General features: G+C 42.9%; 1 protein-coding gene across 3 annotated transcripts in view; it reads left to right on the forward strand.

Annotated features, from left to right (window-relative positions):
• Positions 1 to 14,829, forward strand: part of samd4a (sterile alpha motif domain containing 4A) — a 118,496-nt gene that overhangs the window by 37,281 nt on the left and 66,386 nt on the right. For all 3 annotated transcript variants that reach the window (XM_055640445.1, XM_055640447.1, XM_055640446.1), the window contains exon 3: positions 5,930 to 6,445. In XM_055640445.1, the coding sequence (XP_055496420.1) occupies positions 5,930 to 6,445 (516 nt within the window). The remainder of the gene's footprint in view (positions 1 to 5,929; positions 6,446 to 14,829) is intronic.

The following is a 14,829-nucleotide window of genomic DNA, read 5'->3' on the forward strand; positions in this document are numbered from 1 at the left end:
CTGTTTCTTAAATGTTGGGATAGTCTCTTCTTCAACTACCTCCTCTGGCTGCTTGTTCCATACACCCACCACCCCCTTTGTGTGGAAAGCGTTACCCCTTAAAAAGTTACCTCTTAAAAATACTTAATACAATACATTGAAATCATACTTCTACAATGCACTAAAACATGATTTTTATACATCAGATTTCAAAAAGTCCCTACCCAGGGAGGGGGGACACCCCCTTCCACACCCTCTCCCCTCTCGGTTGCTCCACTCCCTCGCTGGGTACCCCAAGGCCAGTGATCAATGATCTCTCGGCCTCCCCACTTTAAAAAATGCTCCGCGGCCCCTGGTTTAGACGGAGAACACTGCCAGATGTGAGCGGGGAACTGATGCCAGGATCCCAATGCTCAGCGCTTCATGTTTCGAAGTTGGCTAATGTTATTGATTTGTAATTACCCTGATTTGTAATTAGTTGACAAAACCTTAATTTATTAATGCAGAATATCCAGGGGGATGGGATAAGTGTAATATTAAAATGACATGCAAGGTGTCAGGCTGTCTGTCACAACATACAGCCCCGATAACCCATTATTTCCTTCAGTTAAATATTGGGAAGATAGCACTATTATCATTTTCCACTCAACTATTATGTTTGTTTACCTCACTGACTATTTCTAACCCCCCCCCCCCCAATTCCTTTGAGAGGATGAATAGAAATGTCCCCAATCTCATTGTGTTATTTATTGAACACGTAGATGAACATCCTCATGGAGTGTAGTCGGGTGGAAACTGATTCAGATGCAATATTTAAGAGCTTGTTCAAAGAAGGGGCGTATTTTAAAGGAGTGACAGAGATGCTTGCAAGGGAATGTGTGAGGAGATTACTATTTGTGTTTAGTTTTAGCTTGAACCAGGACATCTGAAGATTCAAAGTTTAATATAGTAATTGTGCTGATGCTGACCCCAACCAACCACATAATGAATATCATCCATTCCGGAGGTTTTACTTTTATGATGCTGTTTAAACTTCACTTGGATTGCAATCACTTCAATGTAAAAGTAATTGGGAATGGGGAGCATTGGAACAAAAATTTGCCCTAGGTACATATTAACTGTAATATAATAATGTATGCATGTTGGTAAGTGCAATCAAAACAAAGATCTTTTTATCATTGTTGTATTATGAATACCACAGAAAATATTATGTACTCTCAAGATCACATTTAATAGAATAATATTGCTTAAATATATAGTTATTGGACTTTGCATCTCGGAAAAGTCCCAGCTGAGAGGAAGATAGCAAAATACTGAAAATATTGGGGGCGAGAATGACTTCAGAACAGTTTGTTAGGAAAATGAAAGAAATGGTAACAGAATACATACAGTTGAGTGAGTATAATTTTATGGATGAGAAATTGTGTTCAGCCAATTGATGACTTCTTTGACAAAGTAACTAGCATGTTAGATAACAAGGAAGCCAATGGGTGTAGCAAATTTTGTTATACATAATTTGGTCTGTGAAGTGCCCCATAAAAGATTACCGCATTAGATAAGCACCTGTGGACTTGAACGTAATAGATTAAGTCCAGGGGGTCAGATATGGGGCTTTATGTGTGGGCCAGATATATTGTCAGTGCAGAGGGGCTAGGAGTAAGGCCAACTGGGAATCTAAGCAGGTAAGCAGCTCTGATCAGGGTAGAATAGGAGGCCAGGTGTAAGGCTGGACTCAGGGTCAGGAATGAGAGAAGGTATGCAACTAGAGGCAGGTTCAGGAGTAGTACCAGGTGTGCAGTGAGACCCAGGTTGGTCAACATGGGCCAAGTGTTTGATTATAATCTGATTTCCATACATCAATATACTAAGATCATTCATGTGCTGCACATGTTGATCAGAGCCTGGGCTCTACTGTGGAATGTAATTTAGTCCAACCTTATTCATAGCTAATCCAATTTAAAGCATAAATATTGCATTCAAGTGTAAGTTAAAAGACTCGTTACAGTATGCACCATATTGCACAATTTCAAGCTGAAAAATGCAGAAGCTCCGTACCAATGGGAGGGCCCTTTTGACCAAGCCTTCGGTTACTTGTTCTAATGTGTAATTTTTTTTGTCTGCAGTGATTTTTAAAATATTACTACACCTTTGTAAGCCAGCTCGATATTTTCCTATATTAAACACTCTATGACAAACTAACTGTTACAAGTGAGTTTGAAGTAAACCATAGATGTTGATGAAACACTTTCTTTAGGCTTTGATTTTCACCAAAGACTCAACTGTATTTTGATGTTAATAATAAAAAATAATTAACTTGGCATTGTGGGATTAACAAATGCATTTGTGACAGATGATTTGCTTTCTCATGTGATTATTCTGATCTTAGAATGTATAGCACTGAATTTATTTTTGTATGAATAACCGCACCCATATCTTAAAACATGGCCCACATTTTACCAACCCTTTTCTGAAATTGAATTTGTATCCATTATCTTAGGTTTTCTCACAAATCATGGAGGTTTCGTTTTTTGTAGTGATGGTACTAGAATGGCCACATGGGGGTGGTCTTTTGCTTTGTTTAGTATTGAATGTTAATGGCAGTTTTTCATGTTTGTTGCTGTCAATTTTGGCTGTCTTGGAAACTAATTATGGCAGTGAGGCTGGGCACATCATTGTCTGACAGCACGTCACGTTGGTCACATTCTGCAGGACGAGTCTTCCTCGGGTAAAGGTTAGGTGAAGGATAATCCAATGTGATTAATTGAAAATTGAATTGGATGATATGAGGCTATTTACAGAGTAATGTCATACATTGTTTCCAAGCAGCTGATGGCCAAGTTGTTGATATTCTTGCATTCTGTGCAATTACACCTGATGAATATTTTGGCTACTGGAAGCTTTAGTTTGAAATATCATAATGAATTGTACTAGAACCTGCTGATCAATATTAATACTTCCAAGTTAAATTGGAAAGTTTGGAAAATATGTTTCAGCTACTTTCCTTCATTATTGCTATGCTATAATTCTGCAGAATTATTGAACTTTTTTCTGATATCCAACCCACCAATTTTTTTTATCATTATAAGAATTTATTATGAAATATTATTTTATCAGTTTGATGGTGGACAAGAAAGAACTGCAGATGCTGGAAAAATCAAAGGTAGACAAAAATGCTGGAGAAGCTCAGCGGGTAAGGCAGCACGATAGATGATGCTTCACCCGCTGAGTTTCTCCAACATTTTTGTTTACTTTCGATTTTTCCAGCATCTGCAGTTCTTTCTTAAGCATTGTATTTTTAAGTTTAATGCATCAGTGTGTGTTAAGGCAAACAATATCAGAATTATTGTGCTTTGCGGTCACTTTAGTTTCAGAAGCTTAATACAATCTAAGCCCTCTGATTATCTTTTACTGTTGCAATAATTTGGAGGATATTGTTTTTTAAATGTGAATTATCTAGTTTCCCTCCAATTGTACAGATAAACCTGCTGTAAGTGAAGTGCGAATAGATTTCTCTCCAAACAACATGAAGCTATATTCCAATTTGATGAAAAGTAACTTGGGGTTCAAATGGTTATTTCATTATCTTAGATATCTGTTGCCTATGGAGCACTATAAAATAATGATAATCAACTATCCTATTATTTGGAAATCCCATTGGTTTGGTATCATTGAGTCCAGTTGATATTTCCTATGCTTGCATGAAACCCACTAGGTCCCCATTACCCATGGTCTGTTGTAAACCACTGGAGCGCCATTTCGCATGCTCACTTGAAACCCACTAGGAACCCATTTACTGCACGCTCTTGAATCCCACTGATCCCCATTTCCTGCACTCTGTTGAAATCCACCATGGCCCAATTTCTGATGCGCCCTCCAAACCTATCGTTTTCACTGGAAAACATATGTAACTTATTAAAGAAGGATGAAATGTGTGTTGAGGGCATTAATCAATCAATCAATCAATCAATCAACCTTTATTGTCATCTTGCAAGCAACAAGTACAGTGCAAAATGAAAAGACGTTTCCCAGTGAATAGCGGAGCCTCGCACATGAAATTTAAAAACACTTCTCACATAGTAACACTAAAAAAACAATCCAGTCCTGATGGAACAGTATAAATAGTTAAAAGCAGGTAAAAAAACACAATGTTAAAATACAGTAAACCAATCATAAAAAATGTCCGGGGCCGCTGATTTGAGTGGCCAGTGCCAGTTATTAAAGTGTCCGTGCCAGCCGCAGAGTCAAGTCAAGTGACTGTGAGTGCAGAGTGACTGTTTAGCAGCCTCACAGCCTGTGGTAGGAAGCTGTTTAGCAGCCTCGTAGTCCGGGCTTTGATGCTTCGATATCTCTTGCCTGATGGCAAGAGATCCAGGTGTGTGTGGAGGGGGTGCAGTTTGTCCTTGGCAATTCTCTGTGCTTTCTTCAGACAGCGGCTCTGGAACAGTTCTTGTACCGAGGGTAGGGAGACGCCAATGATCCTCTCTGCTCCCCTCACTACCCTCTGCAGAGCCTTCCTGTCCGAGCAGTTGCAGGTGCAGTACCACGTATTTATGCAGTACGTGAGTACAGACTCCACCGTGCCCCTGTAGAAAGTCCTGAGGATGTTGGTGGGGAGTGAGGCCTGTTTTAGTTTCCTCAGGAAGTGCAGTCGCTGATGGGCCCGTTTGACGGTCCCAGTGGTGTTCCTGGACCAGGTGAGGCTGTCCGTTATCTGCACACCGAGGAACTTTATGCTCTCCACTCTCTCCACTGCAGTGCCACTAATGTTGAGCGGTGTATGCTCTGGCTGCGCCCTCCTGAAGTCGACAACCATCTCCTTAGTTTTGTCGACATTCAATTCCAGGTTATTTTTGCCGCACCAGTCCACCAGTTGTTCTACTTCCTCCCTGTACCTTGTTTCGTCATCTCCACTGATGAGTCCCACCACGGTAGTGTCGTCCGCGAACTTTATGATTTTATTTTCCCTGAATCTGGCCGCACAGTCATGTGTGAGCAGTGTGAACAACAGCGGGCTGAGCACACAGCCTTGAGGGGAGCCGGTGCTCAGCGTGATCGAGCCTGAAGTGTTCTTGCCAACACGGACTGACTGCGGTCTCTCTATCAGAAAGTCCAAGATCCAGTGACACAGGGTGGTGTTGAGGCCCAGCAGGGTTAGTTTCTCCACAAGTCTCTGTGGGATGATGGTATTAAACGCTGAGCTGAAGTCAATGTACAGGATTCTGGCGTATGTGTTCTTGTGTTCCAGATGCGCGATTACTGTGTGCAGCGTGGTAGAGATGGCATCCTCTGTAGAGCGGTTGGGGCGATAGGCAAACTGTAGGGGGTCTAACGATGAGGGGAGGCTGGCAGTAATGTGGGGTTTCACCAGGCGTTCAAAACACTTCATTATTATTGGGGTCAGGGCGACAGGGCGGTAGTCATTTAGGCAGGCAACCACTGGTTTCTTCGCTATGGGGATTATCGTGGAAGGGATTAACAGGAATAAAATCCATCAGTATGGAAATTCTGCCAGGCCTTCACCACAAACTCAAATGTGTTGGATTAACATAGTTTTATAGTACTGTATGACATGTTGTCAACAATAAACAAGCATCACTTGGAGCGAGTTATCATTACTGCAAACATGCCTCAATGCAGGCAAAATTTGGGTGAGTTCTTTAGTGCACTGAGAGGCACGGGATGCAATTACAAGTCACATGTTCTGCATTACATTAGAATACATTCTTTTTATCCTTTCTTTACTTAGTGTTTAATGTCATAGTGAGATAAATAATCTGAAGTGATTGATATAAGTGTAATGTTTAATGTAATGTATGCAAATAAATAACTAAATAGTCCCAATTAAAACTTGTGGATTGATGGTTGGCATTTTCAAGTTTCTAACTAAACTGGAATGACAGTAAGGACCTAAATAAATTAATTTTTTTGTGTTTCAACTTTGTTTTTGCAGTATTCGTTAATCAATGGCATCAAGAATCCAAGGACAAAGTAATGATGTTGTTGCTGACCCATCTTCCATTGCTGAAGCCAGGCAATATTGAAGCAAAAATAGAGTATATGAAGCTATTACCTAAAATTCTGGCTCATTCTATTGAGAACAATCAGCACATAGAAGAAAGTAGACAACTCTTATCCTATGCTTTGATTCATCCTGCCACCTCACTGGAGGACCGAAATGCACTAGCAATGTGGCTCAACCATTTAGAGGATCGCACCTCTGGTTATGGAAACCAGAGCAGAGGACGCCATGACTCGATGGATTTTGGGCAAACTCTTTATTATCACCAAAGACAGAACTCTGATGACAAGCTCAATGGTTGGCAGAGCTTACGTGATTCGGGGATTTGTGTGTCTGCTTCGAACTGGCCAGAGAAGAGCCAGGCCTGTGAGAATGGACATTTACCACTTTATTCTTCTACATCTGTACCTACAACTATCAACACTATTGGGACTAGCACATCCACAAGTAAGTACATATACCTTGTGATGTAATAGTTTTCAGTTTTTTAAAAACTGCTAGTGTACTCTGTAAAACAAAAGGTCAGACAAATCATCAGTATTAGGTTACTTGTTCTTAAAAGAAAATGATAATTTGCAAAATATGCAGAGTAATTACATCAAATGCAGTTTTACCATTATGGTGGAAGATTAATTAAAAAAAAAACTGAAACACCTTGGTGGCAACATTAAAATTTTAATTGGAAGATGGTTGTACAAAACACAAAGTGTTAGAGGAACTCAGAGTCGGGCAGCATCAGGGGAAGGAATAGGCAGGCAGTGTTTCAGGCTGGGGCCTTTTATTTGCTTGAAGAAGTGTCCAAACCTGAAAGGTCGACTGTGCATTCTATTCACTGATGTTGCCTGGCCAGCTGAGTTCCTCCAGCACTTTGGAGTTTTTTTGGCTCACGATTCCAGCATCTGCAGTTCCTTGCATCTCTGGAAGGTGGTCGGCATTTTATTATTTCCTGGATTGGGATGTGGTTTGGAATTATAGGACTTTCACTTCCACAGTTGAAATTCCAACAATTTGAAAGCCACCTTGCCCACAAAATAATTAATCATACACTTGGATTTCCTGAGTAAGAAGCTGCCAAGGATTTATTGGGTTCATTGCATCTAAAGTTATAGTTGCCCTTTCCAAAACGTTACAGGAAATGCACAAAGATAAATATTTGGATTTTGATATTTTTCTCGCCCAGTAAATGGAATGTTCTGGTTATTGTAAAGAAAAAAGCATGAATATTGTATTTTTCACTCTTTCACTCCTTTCCACCAATGATTAATTTGTGGATTAGAAATCGAGTGTCATAGCCCAAATAGATTCTTAAATGCCTTGCTCCTCTAAAGTGCCATGATTTTCTCTACCATATCCTGCATCATTTGCGTTAAGCACCACAGTTTACAAAATATAACACTGATGCTTGTGTGAAACTAAATGTTGGTACTGCTTGGACTGTAATAATGTAAATACGTTAATAGACATTTATTCCATTTTTAATTGCAGCAAGATTGATAATATTGCAGTCAAATGTGTGGAAGTTCAGTTTGGATAAGTGGGAAATAAGAATAAGCCAAGGTTTTATCAAAACTGCAGAAGTAATGTTGGGAGAATCTAATCTGTAGAAAAGGTTGCCAAAAATGATGATAGAAGCAGTTGGCATTGATTACTTCTAAAGCAAATTGGATTTGCCCAAACATTTTGGAATATATGATGAATTTGTGACAGGATCCTTGATGGCGAAAGTAGATTTAAGGACAGGTGACTGTATAAATCATTCTGCAAGTGCTCTTTCTCCAGGGGTAACTTTGTGCCATGTCCAGCTCTACTGTTCCATATAATGATTGAGTTTCATTTCCAAGATTGTTTTACATCAAGCAACCAGCTGGATGTTAGAGGGTGAATTATGTCCCAAATAAATTAAACATGTCCATCCCAATGTTCTCTTAATTTGACTTTTATAATCATATAATAATATTTATTATGACAATCTCGTTGCAGCTGAACATTTCAGTAATTGGCATAAACGGTCACAAAACATGAAACATTCAATTATAAGACTTATTTCAATTGTGATTACAGAGCCTTAAGGCATTGCTTATTGGCAGGTTATCCCAAAAACAGTTTTCATCCTCTTCCATCAGATGGCTTCAAAATCTACATCTTCCCCATCTGTATCTCTTGCTCCCTTTTCTAACTTAAGTCGCTGCCCTATCAAATTTTCTTTTCTCTCCTTTGATTAACTAAATCAGCACAAAAACTGGAGATTTTTGGATTCATTTACTAACATATTATTTCAATAAATGTGCTAAGCCTTGAAAGAGTTCTTGAGAACAATAAATAGAACAAGTTCATATGTAGGCTTCATCTCCATCCATTTTGCTCCTCAGTCCCAGTCTTTTCTGAACAACGCCTTTAAGGAACTGAGGGGTCAGATATGGTTGCTACACATTACCATAAGTGTCAAAGGAAGAATAAATCTAAAACTCTGGATAACAAAAGAGATGTAGAAGAAAGTAAGTCAAAGAAAGACTGTCTGACAAATGCTGGGTTGTAAATACAGGTGCACAACCTTTTATCCGAAAGCCTTGGGACCGGACACTTTTCGTAATTCAGAATTTTTCAGCTTTCGGAATGGAAGATTTTTAGCGTAGATTTTAACGGCTGGCGCAGTGGCAGAGTGCTCGGCTCATATCCGCAAGGTCGCGAGTTTGCGCCTCGATCCCGGCAGTTACTCGATCGCGAGTTTGAGTCTTCAATGTAGTTTTTTCTTGCAGAATAGGAGAGAATAGGGAGGGTTAGGCTGGGATCATTCTCTGCGAGATGATCTTAGTGCGGGAGACAAGTGTAGGAGAGGTGTACTGACTGTGTGGGCAGAACTTTGGAAGTGATTGCCCACCATTCTCAAAAGCCGCTGTGTCTCCCTGTCCCTCCAACTCCAGAGGAATCCGCTCCCCGATGGGCCGCTACGGCGACGTGGCAGTTCGCCCACAGCCCGAGCTGCGCCCCCTCATCCGCAACCCGGGTTCCTCCGGAGTTGGAGCGGGGCTGGGCTAGAGTTGTTGCTGGCTGTGAGTCTCTGGGATCTCCGTGCTTGCAGTGGGCCTGGGGGTCGGTGTCCCGATGAGGGGGCGCAGCTCGGGCTGTGGGCGAACTGCCACGTCGCCGTAGCGGCCCATCGGGGAGCGGCTTCTGGTGGTCCTGACGTCTCTCAGCTCCTGTCCAGGGGGGTGGCCGGAGACGTCAGGACCAACAAGAACCCACCCTCCGATGCGCCGCTACAGCGACAAGTGGCAGTTCGCCCACAGCCCGAGCTGCGCCCCCTCATCCGCAACCCGGGTTCCTCTGGAGGTTGGAGCGGGGCTGGGCTAGAGTTGTTGCTGGCTGTGAGTCTCTGGGATCTCCGTGCTTGCAGTCGGTGTCCCGTTGGTCCTGACGTCTCCGGTCACCTCCCAGGAATGGAGCTGAGACTGGGAAATTTACTGCCCTTGCCCCCACCCTCTGCAACTGCAAACAACCCCACAGTTCCCAGTCTCAGCTCCTATACAGGGGGGTGGCCGGACACGTCACAGCCCGAGCTACGCCCCCTCCATCCGCAACCTCAAGACCAAGACATACCTTGCACACCATCAGCTTCTGTCCCTACGGGGAGCGTGTTCCTCTGGAATTGGAACGGGGCTGGGCTGTTGCTGGCTGTGGGTCTCTGGGATCTCCGTGCTTGCAGTGGGCCTGGGGGCCGGTGTCCCGTTGGTCCTGACGTCTCCGGTGACTGGCACTGGCTCCAACGTGAAGACAGTGCAAAGCCCCCGCGCCGGTGCAATGGGTGAGGAGCTGGAGAGGGGAGGGAAGGGGTCACACATATGGCCGGGAAGCAGAGGGGTGTAGGTGGGGTGAAACTGAAGGGAGCGACAATTTGCTGCTGCCTGCCCGCTGAGTTAAAAAGTTCCCACGCAAGACTCACGATACACTGTGTATCGTGAGTCTACCGTGGGAACTTTTTAACTCAGCAGGCAGGCAGCAGCAGATTGTAAATTATTAACCCTCCCGCGCAATATACCCTCACCTTCTCTTTTATGAATGGGGATTTAGTTCCCCTTTCTTCGAGGACCGACCGGAGGTTCTGCTGTCACCTCTGCGGGCCGCCCTCGGTGAACGTCTTCAAGGACCTTTCTTCAAGGACCGAAAAAATGTCCGCTATTCGGAGCTTTTCGTTATTTGGATCGTCGGATAAAAGGTTGTGCACCTGTACCAGTAATTAATCGGTGGGAGAGTGAAAATGTAAGTCAGGAAAAGGCAGCATATGAGAAGCTTTGTTGTCAAGATAAATGGGAAACAAAAATGTTCATGTGGCATATAAATAGCAAACAGATAGTACATGGAGGACTGGGGCTCATTTAGAAAAAAAATGTGAACTTGCATGTGGGCAATGAAGGAGTATTAAAGTACTAAATGAATACTTTGCATTTGCCATAACTGGAAAAGAGGGTGTTTCCAAAGTAACTGTGAAGGAGACGGTAGTTAAAACATTGAATACATAAAAAAAATGATAGCACAGAGGAATTGGAAGTTGGCTCAATTTAAAGTGGGTTTTCATCAGGATACAGAGATGGTGCCATAGAACAGGAAAGCTTTTTTAAATTTTTTTTTACTCCTATGTACAAAAAAAGCCAACAAGACACATCAAACAGTTTTGCCTCAATGGGGATACAAACATTTAGAAACATTAATCCAGGACAACATTAATAGTCATTTGGTAGAAAACTATATTGAAATCTGATAGAATGTATTGGTGCAGTAAGAACTGATGAGTGTAATGTAGTTGATTATAGAAACATAGAAGATAGGTGCAGGAGTAGGCCATTCGGCCCTTTGAGCCTGCACCGCAATTCAATATGATCATGGCTGATCATCCAACTCAGTATCATATACCTGCCTTCTCTCCATACCTCCTGATCCCTTTAGCCACAAGGGCCACATCTAACTCCCTCTTAAATATAGCCAACAAACTGGCCTCAACTACCTTCTGTGGCAGAGAATTCCAGAGATTCACCACTCTCTATGTGAAAAAAGTTTTCCTCATCTCGGTCCTAAAAGATTTCCCCCCAATCCTTAAACTGACCCCTTGTTCTGGACTTCCCCAAAATCGGAAACAATCTTCCTGCATCTAGCCTGTCCAACCCCTTAAGAATTTTGTAAGTTTCTATAAGATCCCCCCTCAATCTTCTAAATTCTAGCGAGTACAAACCGAGTCTATCCAGTCTTTCTTCATATGAAAGTCCTGACATCCCATGAATCAGTCTGGTGAACCTTCTCTGTACTCCCTCTATGGCAAGAATGTCTTTCCTCAGATTAGGAGACCAAAACTGTACGCAATACTCCAGGTGTGGTTTCACCAAGACCCTGTACAACTGCAGTAGAACATCCCTGCTCCTATACTCAAATCCTTTTGCTATGAATGCTAACATGCCATTCACCTTCTTCACTGCCTGCTGCACCTGCATGCCTACTTTTAATGACTGGTGTACCATGACACCCAGGTCTCGTTGCATCTCCCCCTTTCCTAATCGGTCACCATTCAGATAATAGTCTACTTTCCTGTTTTTGCCACCAAAGTGGATAACCTCACATTTATCCACATTATACTGCATCTGCCATGCATTTGCCCACTCACCCAGCCTATCCAAGTCACCTTGCAACCTCCTAGCATCCTCCTCACAGCTAACACTGCCCCCCAGCTTCGTGTCATCCGCAAACTTGGAGATGTTGCATTCAATTCCCTCGTCCAAATCATTAATATATATCGTAAATAGCTGGGGTCCCAGAACTGAGCCTTGCGGTACCCCACTAGTCACTGCCTGCCATTGTGAAAAGGACCAGTTTACTCCTACTCTTTGCTTCCTGTCTGCCAGCCAGTTCTCTATCCACATCAATACTGAACCCCCAATACTGTGTGCTTTAAGTTTGTATACTAATCTCTTATGTGGGACCTTGTCGAAAGCCTTCTGAAAGTCCAGATATAACACATCCACTGGTTCTCCCTTATCCACTCTACTAGTTACATCCTCGAAAAATTCTATAAGATTCGTCAGACATGATTTACCTTTCATAAATCCATGCTGACTTTGTCCAATGATTTCACCACTTTCCAAATGTGCTGCTATCCCATCTTTAATAACTGATTCTAGCAGTTTCCCCACTACCGACGTTAGACTAACTGGTCTGTAATTCCCCGTTTTCTCTCTCCCTCCCTTTTTAAAAAGTGGGGTTACATTAGCTACCCTCCAGTCCTCAGGAACTACTCCAGAATCTAAAGAGTTTTGAAAAATTATCACTAATGCATCCACTATTTCTGGGGCTACTTCCTTAAGTACTCTGGGATGCAGCCTATCTGGCCCTGGGGATTTATCGGCCTTTAATCCATTCAATTTACCTAACATCACTTCCCGGCTAACCTGGATTTCACTCAGTTCCTCCATCTCATTTGACCCCCGGTCCCCTGCTATTTCCGGCAGATTATTTATGTCTTCCTTAGTGAAGACAGAACCAAAGTAGTTATTCAATTGGTCTGCCATGTCCTTGTTTCCCATGATCAATTCACCTGTTTCTGACTGCAAGGGACCTACATTTGTTTTAACTAATCTTTTTCTCTTCACATATCTATAAAAGCTTTTGCAGTCAGTTTTTATGTTCCCTGCCAGTTTTCTTTCATAATCTATTTTCCCTTTCCTAATTAAGCCCTTTGTCCTCCTCTGCTAGACTCTGAATTTCTCCCAGTCCTCTGGTAGGCTGCTTTATCTGGCTAATTTGTACGCTTCATCTTTTGTTTAGATACTATCCCTGATTTCCCTTGTTATCCACAGATGCACTACCTTCCCTGATTTTTTTTTTTGCCAAACTGGGATGAACAATTGTTGTAGTTCATCCATGCAGTCTTTAAATGCCTTCCATTGCATACCCACCATCAACCCATTAAGAATCAATTGCCAGTCTATCTTGGCCAATTCACGTCTCATACCCTCAAAGTTACCTTTCTTTAAGTTCAGGACCCTTGTTTCTGACTTAACAATGTCACTCTCCATCCTAATGGAGAACTCAACCATATTATGGTCACTCTTGCCCAAGGGGCCACGCACAACAAGACTGCTAACTAACCCTTCCTCATTACTCAATACCCAATCTAGAATAGCCTGCTCTCTCGTTGGTTCCTCTACATGTTGGTTTTAGAAACCTATCCCGCATACATTCCAAGAAATCCTCTTCTTCAGCACCCTTGCCAATTTGATTCACCCAATCTATATGTAGATTGAAGTCACCCATTATAAATGTTTTACCTTTGTTGCACGCATTTCTAATTTCCTGTTTGATGCCATCCCCAACTCCACTACTACTGTTAGGTGGCCTGTACATAACTCCCACTAGAGTTTTCTGCCCCTTAGTGTTTCGCAGCTCTACCTATATCGATTCCACATCCTCCAAGCTAATGTCCTTCCTTTCTATTGCGTTAATCTTCTCTGTAACCAACAACGCTACCCCACCTCCTTTCCCTTTCTGTCTATCCCTCCTGAATATTGAATATCCCTGGATGTTCAGCTCCCAGCCTTGGTCACCCTGGAGCCATGTCTCCGTGATCCCAACTATATCCAAGTCATTATCTGCACATTCAACTCATCCACCTTATTACGAATGCTCCTTGCATTGAGACACAAAGCCTTCAGGCTTGTTTTTACAACACTCTTACCCCTTATACTATTATGTTGAAAATTGATATAATTTGATATAATTTAATTGCCACACAACCAGGGTCGGTGGAATTTTGTGTTGCCAGCAGCGGTACAGTAATAAAGAACACACAACCACAATAAAGATTTTACACAAACATCCACCACAGCATTCATCACTGTGGTGGAAGGCACAGAACTTGGCCAGTCCTCCTAAATGTGGCCCTTTTTGATTTTTGCCCTGGATTTGTCTGCCTGCCACATTTCACCTTGCTACCTATTCCTTCTACCCTAATTTTACACCCCTTTCTCTACGCTCACACATTTAAGAAACCCTTTCCCTTTAACTCCATCCTCAACTATCCCATTCGACACCCCACCCCCCTTATTCAGTTTAAAACCACCCGTGTAGCAGTGGCAAACCTGCCTGCCAGAATGCTGGTCTCCCACCTGTTAAGATGCAAACCGTCCCTTTTGTACAGTTCCCCCTTACCCCAAAACAGATCCCAGTGATCTATGAATCTAAATCCCTGCCCTGTGCACCAGTTCCTCAGCCACACGTTCAGGTCCCGTATCTCCCTGTTCCTGCTCTCGCCTGCACGAGGAACTGGAAGCAAACCGGAGATAACAACCCTGGAGGTCCTGCTTTTCAGCATTTTTCCGAGCTCTCTAAAGTCACGCTGCAGAATATTCATCCCTTTCTTTCCAACATCGTTTGTGCCGACATGCACTACCACTTCCGGCTGTTCACCTTCGCCCTCGAGGATTTTCTGCACTCTGTCCGTGACATCCTGGATCCTGGCACCAGGAAGGCAGCACACCTTCCTCGAATCCCGTCTGTTGCCGCAGAAACCCCTGTCCGTACCTCTCACAATGGAGTCTCCCACTACAATGGCGTTGCCTGACTTAGGCCTTTTTGGTTTTGGCTCAACAGCCCTATTCGCATCGCAAGCCAGTCCGCCGCTCAGTGTAAAAACGTCTTCTGTCCCGACAGCTTCTAAGTGGGTGAACCTGTTCACAAGAGGTACAACACCCGGGGACGTTGGCATTCCATGCTTCCCTCCCTTTCTCACTGTCTCCCACCTTCTCTCTTCCAGTACCTTAGGTGTAACAATCTTACTGTAGGACTTGTCG

Source organism: Leucoraja erinacea, chromosome 9 (genome assembly GCF_028641065.1).
Source record: "Leucoraja erinacea ecotype New England chromosome 9, Leri_hhj_1, whole genome shotgun sequence".
NCBI lineage: Eukaryota > Metazoa > Chordata > Chondrichthyes > Rajiformes > Rajidae > Leucoraja > Leucoraja erinaceus.